At 37.6% G+C, this 13,988-nt stretch overlaps 1 protein-coding gene across 3 annotated transcripts; it reads left to right on the top strand.

The window, feature by feature from the left end:
• Nucleotides 1-721: 721 nt before the first annotated feature.
• LOC148915003 (alpha-L-arabinofuranosidase 1-like) lies at nt 722-10,443 on the top strand. Of its 3 annotated transcripts, none has more exons than XM_089042845.1 (18): nt 722-863; nt 1,183-1,387; nt 1,684-1,738; nt 2,539-2,750; nt 3,059-3,180; nt 3,283-3,436; nt 4,358-4,427; nt 5,617-5,762; nt 5,862-5,907; nt 5,992-6,044; nt 6,738-6,882; nt 7,818-7,936; nt 8,049-8,123; nt 8,203-8,291; nt 8,793-8,849; nt 9,025-9,181; nt 9,414-9,560; nt 10,202-10,443. In XM_089042845.1, the coding sequence occupies exons 2-18, from the start codon at nt 1,214-1,216 to the stop codon at nt 10,313-10,315; spliced, it is 1,935 nt and encodes a 644-aa protein (XP_088898971.1). In that variant the 5' UTR covers nt 722-863; nt 1,183-1,213; the 3' UTR covers nt 10,316-10,443. The 3 variants fall into 3 exon arrangements, with proteins under 3 accessions (XP_088898971.1, XP_088898970.1, XP_088898969.1); XM_089042844.1 differs by having other exon boundaries at nt 8,971-9,181; XM_089042843.1 differs by having other exon boundaries at nt 5,617-5,907; nt 8,971-9,181.
• The last annotated feature ends 3,545 nt before the right edge of the window (nt 10,444-13,988 follow it).

The following is a 13,988-nucleotide window of genomic DNA, read 5'->3' as shown; positions in this document are numbered from 1 at the left end:
AAGAACATTCAGACCATCTCCAACCCTATGAGTGGAAACTCAAATTTTGAGTTTAGTCTCCAAAAGCTTCTTCAACCCATGTATTTTGAGATGTGAAAATTTGAGAAATCTCAAAACTGAACTGGAATTCCAATCTGATTTATGCTGGACTGATAAATTCATGGACCCAAAATCTGCTTAAATTTGTTTTTTTTTTTTATTGAATGCTGGAAGCCCACATGATGGGCAATTGATGCTGGGCCCGTTGAAATTGATGGACAAGTGGGAAAAGCAGATTCCCATGTTTGAAATTGATGGCCAACGGCTACTTGAAAATAAATGTTATGCTGTCTTTTTTTGTTTTTTTAAAAGTGAAATTCTATTATGTTTTGAAATTTTAATTTTTTTAGGTTAAAATTTAGAAAATTAAATCACGAATACTGAAACAAAAATAATGTTAAGAAAAGTTAACAAGAAAAATAATTAAAAGTTAATCAAATTATGAGTCTGCACAATTGGAGGAAAAAAAATTTTAAATCCTGAAAATACATGAATATTTGTATTTTGATGGTGAAAATTTGAAGCTTAGCTTATACTCATAAAGAATAACCCCACTGGCCTCATGGCAAACAATTGTTTCCAGTTCTTACAAATCATTTACCATAACTCACCCACTGTAGAATTTCTCGATATGTTTGGTCTTGCTTGTAATCCACGGTCTGTTTTGTTGACTTGAAAGCAAGGTAAAAGCCCCGGATGAGAGAAGAGAGAGACGACTCAAGACCCAAGACTCAAGAGTTTCTGAACTGAATTTTATACTAAATGGATGAGAACTTAATAATGCACTCTTATCTGAGCGTTGCTGAAAATCACCATCTTTCTGGGTATTCTCTTCTGCTTTGTGGAATTGGGTTTTTTCTCTTTATCTTTTTATATCAATTTTAAATTCAATAGAGACTTGCTTTCAACTTTGTAGTTATGTAATTGTTCTTAATTATTTGTGGGTCTTTCATAATATTACCACACATCTATCAGTTTGATTGAACCAAAAAGTCATTGTGAGAAAGTGTTTATGGAATTTCTATATTTTGGCGATCACTCATTAACTGAGAGACCATTTTGCATTGTTTGTGTTACCTTGTTCTTTTTCTGTTTAATTGATCAGAATGTAACTGAGTATCTCCTTTGTCTATGCTTTTTTAGCTGTGGAAGTATTGGGTGTGGTAACTGAGCAATGGGCTCTTGCAAGTCTCCTCATGTTGTTCTTCTGCTATATGTCTTGGTTTGCTTTGTGTATCAATCTTTTGCTATTGGAGTTGATACGAACCAGACTGCAAAGCTGCTGGTGGATGCTTCTGAAGCATCGGGACGGCCAATATCTGATACACTGTTTGGAATTTTCTTTGAGGTTAGTGTGTTGGCTTGGAATGGTGAATTGTTGTTCAGTTCCAACTGCTTTTGGTTACTTCTATAATCTTAGCTTATTAGCTATTACTTTAATTCTTACAATTTTAAAAATCTCTTTTCATTTGTTTTCTTATTTTATTTTATTTTATGTGCGGATATATCCTGATTTATGTGGCAATTATAAACCTTCCGTCGCTTAAACATGCCTGTCTCATTATATTACTAACATTGCGGTTTCATTTAAGATGCTATTAATTTTGAGGTATATGCATTCTCTCAAATGCTTGTTCACTGCAGGAGATTAACCATGCCGGTGCTGGCGGGCTATGGGCTGAGCTTGTAAGCAATAGAGGTACTTCTCTTACTCTCTGAATTCCAGCTAATACAAAAAGTGAAAATAACATATAGGAAAATATTCTCTTGCCAGATTGTTTGGCAACATAAGATGCTTATTATGTTGCTAGATTGTGAAGCTAGACCACTTCAGAATAATTCGTGCTTGAATGTGTGGTCCAGATTCGCATTCTGACAACAAAGTTCAAAATTCATGTGTGTGAGAACCATTGAAGGAACTGTTTGAATGCCTTTCTGTTGTCATTACATTTTCAGAGTTTCTTTTCAAATCTGATATATTTAGTACGAGTCAAGCTGGCAGACACCATTTTTTCTGTTCTTATATTTTGGAAGTGGAGGGTTTGGTGTCTTCCTGAAACATTTTACTGTTGGATTAACTCTTCATTGAGATGTTTAGGATTATCCTATGAATGTTTTTATTTATTTAAGCAAAGTTGTTGTATTTGAGTTAATGTGCTACCTGCTTGTGCAAGTGTGGTTGAGTACAAAATGGAGAAATATTCTACTTTTTTGTGACACTGATTTCCATCTTACTCTCTGCATTTAATATGCACAACCAGATCCCTCTTTTTTTTTTTTTTTTTTTCCTTTGATTTCTTTTCTGTCTTGTCAGTTTTAAGTTCAACAACAGGTTGAATGACTTCAGATTATCAGTGCATGGTTAAAAAGTTCTCTTCGGAATCATATGAAATGTGGAATTCACTGTATTGCTAAATATAAAATGTTATAGTTAGCTTTTGGCTCGTAATTTTGACTGAATGTTTAGAGCTGAGGCTTCTTAATAACGTTTTCCCACAGGTTTTGAAGCTGGGGGCCCTAACGTTCCTTCCAACATTGATCCTTGGTCAATAATTGGGACTGAGTCATCTTTGATAGTGTCAACGGACCGTTCTTCATTCTTTGACCGCAACAAGGTTGCACTCCGAATGGAGGTGCTATGTGATAGCCAAGGTGCCAATAGCTGCCCTGATGATGGTGTAGGAATTTATAATCCTGGGTTCTGGGGCATGGTATGAACCCTTCAACTATCATCTAATTGGTTCATTCTAAATGCTTATGTTCCAAAGTCACAGTTTGCAACATAAGTATTTGTCTGACAAGAGAACATTGCTCTCTCTCTCTCTCTCTCTCTCTCTCTCTCTCTCTCTATATATATATATATATATATGTGTGTGTGTGTGTGTGTGTTTGTGTGCATGCATACGCACGCAGCACGAGAACAGGAACAACAAAACTGCACACACACACATGTGTAAGTATTTACTACATTTTTCTTTCTGGCTCTTTGCTACTGGTTTCTTACCTGTGTTTTGTCCAGAATATTGAAAAAGGGAAGAACTACAGTGTTGTTCTTTATGTCCGCTCATCTGGATCGATCAATGTGTCCGTATCATTGACGGGCTCAGATGGGTTGCAGAAACTTGCTGCTGCGAGCATTATGTGAGCATCCTCTGTTCTGCTGATATTTTGTAATCAGCAGTTCCTTACTGACAGTTTTATCTCCATTTAAGAGTCTGACAGTACATTTCATTGCCTTTGCAGAGCTTCTGGTTCAGAAGTTTCAAACTGGACAACATTCAAAGTTATGTTGGATGCCCAAGGAACAAATCCTAATTCAAGACTGCAATTGACAACAACCAGAAAAGGGTTTATATGGTTTGATCAAGTGTCAGTCATGCCCCTGGATACATATAAGGTACCATTTTTCTCCACAAATTCACTCATTCTCGTGACGTGAGATTATGTCATTAATATTTGGATGTGTTTAATCGTCTCACCCGTGTTTCACAAGATTGTTACAAGTATAATGTTCTGTTTTGAACTTCTAGATTTTATAGTCTTTTGAAAGACATTAATATGAAAGCTGATTAATGTGAAGTTCATACTAGGGGTGGAGTATTACCATGAAGGATGCATTATGCTTTTAGACCACCTATCTGTTATATAAGGGTCTAGAACATCTTTTCCTCAGATATAGTTTTTCTTGGTTGCATATCATCTCCATAGTGTACTTTTCCTTGGACTTCATTTACAAACCAGTTTTTTTCCTGTTTGTGTAGGCATGTAACTGAGAGAGAATTATACATAATATGTCACATTTGAGGATGTAACAAACACCTCATACTTTCATTGATGAAAATTTCTCAAAATGAAGAATGCATGGTTTGATGTATTAGACGGAAAACATAATAACAAACTTGTACTGTCCCTGGGATCTGACATCCACACTTTCAGCAAGTCATCTGAGCATATATCTAACAGCTGTATTATTTTAGCTTCTGTTTATTCTTCAAATGTGAATTATGAACCTAACCATTGGAAAATATATGACATTGTAGTAAGCGCTATAGAAAATATAATTTCTTCAGGATCACAACAAAATCTACCTTGAATCTGTCATCATTTCTACTTTGCAATTCTGTTACTGCCATTAATATTGATAGAAAGTTTCTCCATGTTTGGATTGATAGTCCTTAGGGATCTTTTCTTTATCCGGGGTATTTTCTAATTGGAAAGCTGTAGTAGTCTAGTTGCTATGACTTGACTTGTTGAAATGCTTTGCTACATGCATACCATATTTGTCTTTTTACTCAATGAAACTATTATTTTGGATCAGGGACATGGATTTCGGAAGGACCTTGCTGAAATATTGGAAGATTTAAAACCTCAATTTATGAGATTTCCAGGTAAATTTGGATTTACTTGTCTTCATTTGAGACAGTTACTAAACTTGAGCTTCTCATATATAACTCTCAGCTAAAATATATGGATGCTGAACTATGCAAGCCGGTCTGTGGCCACCTTGGCCCCGTGGGCATGTGCCCTTGCTCAAGGTGGCCCCTAATGTTTTTAAAAATTATTTGTGTCAAATTATTCTTATTTCTAAACATTTTTAAATTTTTATTTTTATCTCTCTTAACAATTTCTTTTTCTTTTCTTGATAATATATATATTCTATAATCATTCTCCTATCTTTAGGCCACATATATATATTCTATAGATCTTGTTTTAGTATATAAGATCAACTCTTTGTTTATGAGTGTGAATCCCACATCAGGAATTAAAGTCTTGCATAATAGTTTGAAAGATCTTGGGCATCTCAACTCATTGCCATTCGGTTTTGGGTTGGATGTTCACGTTATAACATGGTCTTAGAGCATGTTATCTACATGTTGGGCCCAACAGCCACGCTTCCTCTCACATCACCCAATATATGTTGTCCATGTGGCTTGGATTGAGTGACACCTCATTTGTGGGGGCTTGATAACGGAAGATTCTAGCTTTGAATTATTATTGTGGAGGTTCATATATTTCATATGCTTTTACTGTATTATCTCATCATGGTTTGTTGTTGTTTATATTTGCCTGCTGTCCGCTATATATATACCAATGTTCTATGGTACTTACTAATTTTCTCAAGCCTCAGAGCGAAAAGCAGGCTTCACAGAAACTTTGTAAGCAAAATGATTGAAATCTTAATGGGGAAAAAAAAAAAAAATCCTGTTTCTTTACAAAGATGCAGATCTTTATTAAACAAGCTTAAATAAAAGTAACCTTGTCCTTCTTTGGCTGCTATCAGTTTTACCTGCAGATATGAACTACATCCACTGTTTTCTCTGAAATTCTTTTCATTTTTATCTTTTGGATATTATATACTATTGAATTTTTTTTTCGGGTAACCTTGCTGGCTTGATCGCCTGACCATTTGACAAAAATAACTTGGGACTCTTTTTAAATGCCAAACAATGCTAAAAATGCTTGATTTTGTGATAGGAGATGATACATGTTCTAATATGGTCAATACAGCAGAGCTATTATATTGTTTCCTCATAATTCAAAAATTCTTTTTTTTTTCTTTCTATTGTGTTGCATTAGGCGGCACTTTCGTCGAAGGTGAATGGCTACGAAATGCATTTCGTTGGAAAGAAACAATTGGACCCTGGGAAGAGAGACCTGGACACTTTGCTGATGTTTGGATGTACTGGACTGACGACGGACTTGGTTATTTTGAGTTTCTCCAAGTAGGTATCTTTTATAGTTCTGTCATTCAAGAATGCTTGGAGTTTCCTTTAAAATCCTGCTTCTGTCGGTGCCAGTTTTTGAAAACTTTATTTATGCAGCTAGCAGAGGACCTTGGTACATTGCCAATATGGGTATTTAATAACGGTACTTCACATTTTCTTAGCGCTTCCTTTATCTTTTCAATGATCACGTTCACCTTTGCCAATACTGACTGTATGAATTTCATAGGAATCAGTCGCAATGATGAAGTTGATACTTCCAGTGTCTTACCATTTGTACAGGTATGTCTGCATTGCTGACCATTTCTCATTAGCTAATCAGTAACTGATACCAAATGGATGTAGCAAACCATTAATTATCTTCTAATCAAATATATGCAAGTGACATTTAGGCTTTCCAAAATATGCTTCATCTTTATAAATCTGTGGCTTTATGTGCTTTGGTGTATGAAACATCTTTGCAAATATGGTTTTAGGAGATCAAATTTAGATTTTGCCTTCTTTTTCCGGTCAAATGGTTTCATTATCTCCAAGCCTAGCTTCATTTGAGTTCCCACCAAAGGATGTTCATACAAGTGGGGTTGCTGTGGTGAGGGAAGGGCAGAGCTGCAGGTGACATAAGGTGTTGTCACTCATTGAAAAACACTAAAACATAGCGACAAAATGCAGTAAAAGCATTTACATTATGTGAAATATGTGTTAATGTGGTGTATTGGCTGCCACTAGGAAAACTTTGCATTGAACTCCCAATGTGATATGAGAACTTGTATCGACTCATTAACATTATAAGTATGAATGCTATATGTCTGTCTAATGCAATTTGAACATAGATGAGAAGAACTGTGGATAAGATGAAGTTTTGGTGTCCTATATAAGATAAATTTTGATACTTAATTCTAAATCGTGTTAGCAAACCTGTTATGTGTTAGTAAATCTCAAACTTATGGTTTAACTTTCACGTTTTCTTGTTTACAGGAAGCTCTTGATGGTCTTGAGTTTGCTAGAGGCAATCCTAATTCTACCTGGGGTTCTCTCCGTGCTGCAATGGGACACCCAGAACCCTTTGACTTGAGATATGTTGGTATTGGGAATGAGGATTGCGAAAAAAAGAACTACCGAGGTTTGTATATTTTCTAGTTCATGCTTTTTGTTTGCTCTTTAGTTTGTTAGATGGAACGGATTGAGTTTTACACATATGGGATGTAGGATGACTTTCTGCATGCAAAGTCATGCATAACGTAATCTGTTTATATGAATGTCCTTACAATTTAGTGCAGTTTTCACTCTTTTATCCTTAAAACAATTGCAACTTTGCAAATATGCTTCGGGAAATAACTCTGATTAAGATCTGAATTTTTTTCCACAATAACTTCAGTTCTTCTGCCACAATCCTTTCTCTGAAAAGGCAAACTTGCAATTCCTTAATTTTTTGTGAATCAAATGGTGAACCCGGTCTGCTTCATTGTCTTTTATTCCTTAAAAGAAGTAGATTCTTGAAAACCCTTATTTTCCAACCAGTGACATTTTTCCGCTTCACTTCCGAAATTCTCGAATGAGTAGAATTCTAAAGGACAATTTCCACACTGATTTCAATGCAACAGACATAGGATCTACTTGTAAATTTGGGAGACAAGCCTTATTGATTTTCTCAGTAATCAGTCAACTGAATTGAACCCTAGTTTCGTAACCTGTTATTTCCTCCAAATAAACTTACAAGCCCATGGTTGCAAAATTCTTAATTGCAATATAGATATTTAAGGATTGCTCTTACTTGGTAGTGGAGAGAGCCTACATTTTACATGTTGTGATGCACTGGTTAGAATATAAAACCCATGTGGAATTTTTATATTATTAACACACACTCTCAAATGTGTTCAAGTTAAGCGAATCATCTGGCCAGCCTAACACATGTTAAAATTGCACATCCAACACATAAGCAATTGGCAGAGGATGCAGGGACCTTGAATTTTAGATTTTGTGATTCAATGTAATATATATAATAGAGGATTTTATATTCTCAATGACGCTTATGCTTTTCCTCTTTTTCTTGACCAGGAAATTACCTTAAGTTCTATAGTGCTATAAAACACGCCTATCCAGACATCAAAATAATTTCAAACTGTGACGGATCTTCTCAAAAGTTGGATCATCCAGCTGATTTGTTTGATTTTCATGTAAATTTCATAGCACCACCACTTGTATTACACTTGCTAATGAATTTTTTTTACCATTCAATTCGTCGGATCATTGATTTGGTAACATGGAATGACATGTTTTCATGTAAAGTTCTATGCAGATGATGCCAAAAACATGTTTTCTATGGCTCATCATTTCGATCATACATCACGTAGTGGTCCCAAGGTAGGGTAATGTGCCTTCTTATGATTCAATCTGCTCTGAATGGATTCTATTAATTTTCTTAACATTCAATATGATTCAGGCTTTTGTGAGTGAGTATGCCGTCACAACAGGAAGTCTTCTAGCAGCACTAGGTGAAGCTGGATTTCTTATTGGGCTGGAGAAAAACTGGTTTGTTCTAGCATTTCTAGAATTTGTTTCCTGTAATATTTTCCAGAATGCTTACAATGTTTTCTTTACAGAAATTATTTTTCTTCAAAGTTCCAGCAGGAAAAAAATGCGTAGTTTGCTATCTTATATAGATATGTCTACACATAATTAAAGATCTAACTTCTTTATTATATATTTGTAAATACAGTATTTCTCCTTGCAAAAGAAATGCATAGCATTTCCTGCACTTTTGTTTGCTACAAATCCATATTGTGTGTTGCCATATTTCCTTGTGTGACCAGCTGCACATCTGTTTTCTATGGAGTTGAAGGCTTCTCATATTCCCCACCTATAGAGGTAGTATTAAACTGAAATAAAAAATGATAAATGGTAATAGATCACAGATGTACATCGGGATTCTAGGGTAGTAATCTTTACACCTAGTTTTTACCAAAAGATTTATATACTCGTAAAGACGGGCAGCTGCTGACTACTTTCATTGTTTATTCTTATCAAATGCAGTGATGTTGTTGAGATGGCAAGTTATGCACCACTCTTTGCAAATGACAATGGCAGGAAGTATACTTTTCTCATCTCTTTTTTTTTTTTTTCTCCAATGCAATTTTTATTTATTAGGTTTTCAAGAGGGGATCATTGTTGTGTAGTTATTACTAAAACTGAAAACTTCTCTGTCATCAAGCTCGAAATTCTCTGCAATTGTCTTTAACTCCTCGCATCTCTATGGGACTCCTAGCTACTGGATGCAAAGTCTTTTTAACGAGTCAAGTGGAGCAACTGTTTTCAATGCAACACTCCAAACAAATTCGTCTACCAATCAAGTGGAGCAACTTCTTGCATCTGCAATTTCTTGGAAAAATTCAGAAAATGAGAATAGTTACCTAAGAATCAAGGTTTTTGTTTGTGCTAGTACATTATCTCAGTCAGTTTTATGCTTGGTGATGCTTAATTGAGATTGTGTTTTGTTCTCAGTATCTGGTCTGAACTATTTTTATGTTTAGGTTTCTTTTTGAACTATGACTTCATTCCAAATTCATGCAGCTTCGTTCAACAGTTTCTACCAATATGGTTCATGTCATATTCTGTGACATCTTATTACTTTGTGATGATTATTTCTTTCTGTAGATTGTGAACTTCGGAACAGACGCAGTGAATCTCAAGATTGTTGTGGACGGGTTGGAGCTGAATTCCATTAATCTGTCTGAGTCGACCAAGACTGTGCTCACGTCAAACAACCCGATGGATGGGAATTCCTTTAATGATCCAAAGAAGGTATCTGAGTCAACTTGTATCCTTTAACATTTTCATATTCCTACATTGCTTTTGTATATACTTGGAGATGCTGTGTGTCTATACTAGTTTATCTTGACTTATTCAATCATGAACTGTTGAAATATAAAAGAATAGTGGACCATTATCACATATTTTAAATTTTTAGGATAATGGTGACTTAAAAGCATCTAAGCATAGGTTAGAGTGTCAATGCAACCCTAATCTGTCAACTTATGTAAAATTCATGTAAAGACCTCTCTGGTTGTGGAAAGAGGCTCAAAAGTGAGGATGAGTATGAGGATATGAAGAAAAAAAATATATAGTAAATTAGTACAAAAACAATTAGAGAGCCCAATTGGAAGCTAGCCACTTGTCATCTTCTAAATGGTTCTTACTATTTTTCTATTTGAAAGTATAGTATAGTGGGGTGTTTTTCTCTAGAGTATAAAGTAATAATAGACTTATACGTGAAAAGTCCAAAAAAATAAAAAAAATAAAGTAAAGTAATTGGCCCATATCCTCTAAAAGATTAAATTTGTGGGAACAATGATGAACCAATATTGATAGTGTTGAACATAACAATGCTTTGGACCATGTTTTCTATCCAATATCTTTTTACTTTGGTTTTAAATTAAATGCAGGTGATACCGAACCGGATTCCACTTGAAAAGGCTGGTAAGGATGGTGAGGATGTGGAGGTTGCAATCTTGCCGTATTCTCTCACTTCGATTGATTTCTTAATAGAATCAAGCTAGAGCTGATTCTGTCTCTGTAACTTAATTTATCTTATTTTTAATATGTGATTGGTGGAAGATTAATATTTTACTATATAAGTATCAATAAATATATACGTACAATAAATATAGACATATGTTTCAATTCAGTCAAGGTCCATATTTGCAAGAAGATAATTATAGCTTGTGCCCGGCTTTAGATGGAAGGCAAATTTAAAAGGTTGAGTGGACACGGAAAGGCACCGTTACCAACCATCTCAAGTCAAGTCAAGTCAAGTCAACAACTGCAAGACAATGGTGAGGAAGAGTCTGGTGTGCATAGGAAGGCAAATCACCATCTCAATTCTCAAGTCTAGTCTAGGTTAACAGTTGCGTGGGAAGAAAATTAAGAAATATTTGGCCAAAATTCGAGTAGGTACTATTGTCTTGCTAGAATTTGCTCCAATGCACCCAAAAAAAAAAAAAAAAAGAAAGAAATTCAGTTCCACTTAGTGCACCCTCAAAAAATTTCTCCAATATAAAATTAGAAATTATTGAAATAAGAAGAAAGAAAAAAGAAAAAGTGATCTAATTTGTGTACTTTTCAATGTGCAGCTTGTTTTTGTCTATCAAGTCAATCAATATAGTGTTATCCAAACTAACTCAAAACTCCAAATTTATTCAATTACTTAAGTCAAGTCAATGCCTAACCACTTAATTGCATCATGGAAATTACAAATAGTGTCTAACTTAATTTGTAGCAGGGGTTGCAAAACACCAACTAGTGTAGTGGCTTGGAGCAAATGCTCCCTCTAGGAAAGGTCCTTGATTTGAGTCATAGCATCTGTGTAGTGTGTGAATTTAATATGCTATTGCCCCTCTTAATAGGAAATGTCCTAAAAAAATAATTAAAATAATAATAAATCTTTTGGAAGGAAAAATTCCACCATCATTTGGAAAGTTTGGGAATTTGTAGAGGCTGTTACTAGAGAATTCGTGCATCATTGATTTCTTCATAGAATCAAGCTGGAGCTGATTCTATCTCTCTATCTTCTATTTAAAAGTAAGAAATATAGTAAGTATCATCCTTAATCGACTTGAAATAATCCCATGTAAGTAAATTAATTAATTCCGTGTAATTAGATTAAATAATCCAATGTAATCAAATGAAATGATCCCACTGAAATAGTTTGTATAGTGGCTAGCCAGTTGTGCTACTTAGCCAAAATAGTGCCCGCAAAATTTTTAAAAACGAAAAAGAAATAAATTTCACATTGTTGTTACAGGCTTTAAATTGGTTTGCAATGTTGTTTTTGGTAAGGAAATACTAGTCTTAATGGGGTTCCTTGCGAAAGGGCACAAATAATAGACTTGGGTTTTTAGTCTTCGGATTCTAATTCTTTAATAATAAACCCCTATTGTAATACTAACTGTTGACGCCTCAAAAATGGTTCAACACTTTTGAGGCCAACTTAGTGATGAGGTGTGATTGATGAAGAGTGAAGGTGAGGACCTTCACCAAGCGTGTGAGGATTGGAGCAAGCGATAAACATACAGAAGACAAGATATACGTGGTTCACCCTTAATGAATGGGCTACGTCCACGGAGAAGTATATTCTCATTATTATAATGTTGTGTATTTACATTCGTACATGGGGTTGGGCCCAAACTTAAATGTAAGAAAGAGGAAGGTCATGACTAAAGATCAAGCCCAGCCCAAGCATCCTTTTCTAAGGGGAGAGTGGTCTCCTTTTATAGGTGAGGGGGAGCCTTCACTTCTTGTAATATTCCAATGTGGGACTCTTTGCTTTGCCTAGAGTTGCTTCTAGTTGCTTGGTAAAATATGGTATAAACAGAAGTCCCCCAAGTTCTCAAGCAAGGAGGTACTCCTTGGTTGAGGACTTGCAATTTTCAATGCATTGACCGAGCAACACCTTAGTCTTCTTCCAAGTAGTGTAGTGTCGATGGTGCTGAATGATGACGGGGTGCCGAAGGCGCGCCCTCGTCGGATGATGGCAGGTGCCAAGGTGATGACAGGTGCCAAGGCATCGCCTCGGCTGATGGCAGTGCCAAGGTGATGATGGGGTGCCGAAGGTGATGACGGTGCCGAAGGCATCGCCTCGCCGATGATGACAGGTACCGGCGCGCGGCGTCAAATGATGACGGGTGCCAAGGCATCGCCTCGCCGGCCGATGGCGTGGTGCCGAAGGTGATGACGGGTGCCAAAGGCATCGCCTCGCCGGATGATGACAGGTGCCAAGGCAGCGCGGCTATGTCAAATGATGACGGGTGCCGAAGGCATCGCCTCGCCGGCCTGATGGCAGGTGCCAAGGTGATGACGGGTGCCAAGGCATCGCTCGCCGGATGATGACAGGTGCCAAGGCAGCGCTATGTCAAATGATGACGGGTGCCAAGGCACGCTTCTTCGATGATGATAGGTGCCAAGGTGATGACGGGTGCCAAGGCATCACTCATGTCGATGATGACAGGTGCCAAGGCATCTCTCTTGTCACATGATGACAGGTGCCAAGGCATCGCTTGTCAAATGATGACGGGTGCCAAGGCATCACTCACGCCGGATGATGACAGGTGCCAAGGCATCTCTTGTCACATGATGACAGGTGCCAAGGCATCGCTTGTCAAATGATGACGGGGTGCCAAGGCATCACTCACGCCTTGTAGAACAAGCTTTCCAATTATTATTGCCGATGGCTAACAATCTTGGTTTTTTTTTTGTTTTGGGTTGTGTCGGCGTGAACATCAAGTGCCATAAGTGGGCCTTTGAGATTTAGTGATTCGGCAAGGGAGCAACTCGTGGGCCTCCAGGGGTGTCTTGACTTTGATGTGGCTATTGCCGCTCGCAAGGGCAGCCTGGAGAAGGGAGTTAGTGAAGTCAAGGTGCCTGGGCCCTTTTGGGCCTAGGCAAGGCCTTAGGATTTGGGAGGGTGGAGTCCTTCCTACATAACACCTGCTGCCGCGCTTGTGCTTGGGCTGATTTTCTGCCAAGAATTGCCGGGTTCGCAAGTTCTGTGGAAAATCGCAAGGAGGTTTTTTCCGAGGCCACCATCTCTTTGCCCGACCCTTGCCGCTCGGGTAAGGCACATCCGGGCTGATTTGAGAAATCTGAGTTGTTGGCTTTGAGCCGTGAAGGCTGGTTCGTAAGGGCACCAGGCACTCGGAGCCTAGGAGTTTGGTGCAAATCTCGTAAGGCTTTCGCTGAGTCCCTGTAGGCAAGGCGGACTGGCGCCAGGAATTTAGGCAGCCCTTTGGTTTGGCAACTTCACAATAACTTTGTGAATGCCGACAGTCTAGGAGGAGAGCTCATGAACTCGGAGCTGGGCCCGTGACTTTGACTGTGCCGAGCTCGAATTTGCAGGTTGAGGATATCGGAGGCCTCCTTGGGCATTCGGCAGCTTCCACTCTTGCAGAAATTTGGTTCAAGAAGGTGATTTTAGCGGGAGAAAAGACTGAGCACCCTTGGTCGAGGTGTTGGATCTGTAGAGCATTCGATTAGAGACGGTGAGACCCATTCCTTATTCTCGGTTTGGGGGAGTTCAAACCGCCGAACGGCAAGGCCTGGGCAAAAGCTAAGAAGGTGAGGACCTTCACCAAGCGTGTGAGGATTGGAGCAAGCGATAAACATACAGAAGACAAGATATACGTGGTTCACCCTTAACGAATGGGCTACGTCCACGGAGAAGTATATTCTCATTAT

The sequence above is a fragment of the Prunus mume genome, linkage group LG8, assembly GCF_029339155.1.
Source record: "Prunus mume cultivar Tortuosa linkage group LG8, ASM2933915v1, whole genome shotgun sequence".
Lineage (NCBI taxonomy): Eukaryota > Viridiplantae > Streptophyta > Magnoliopsida > Rosales > Rosaceae > Prunus > Prunus mume.
This window is presented reverse-complemented; position numbering and strand designations above follow the sequence as displayed.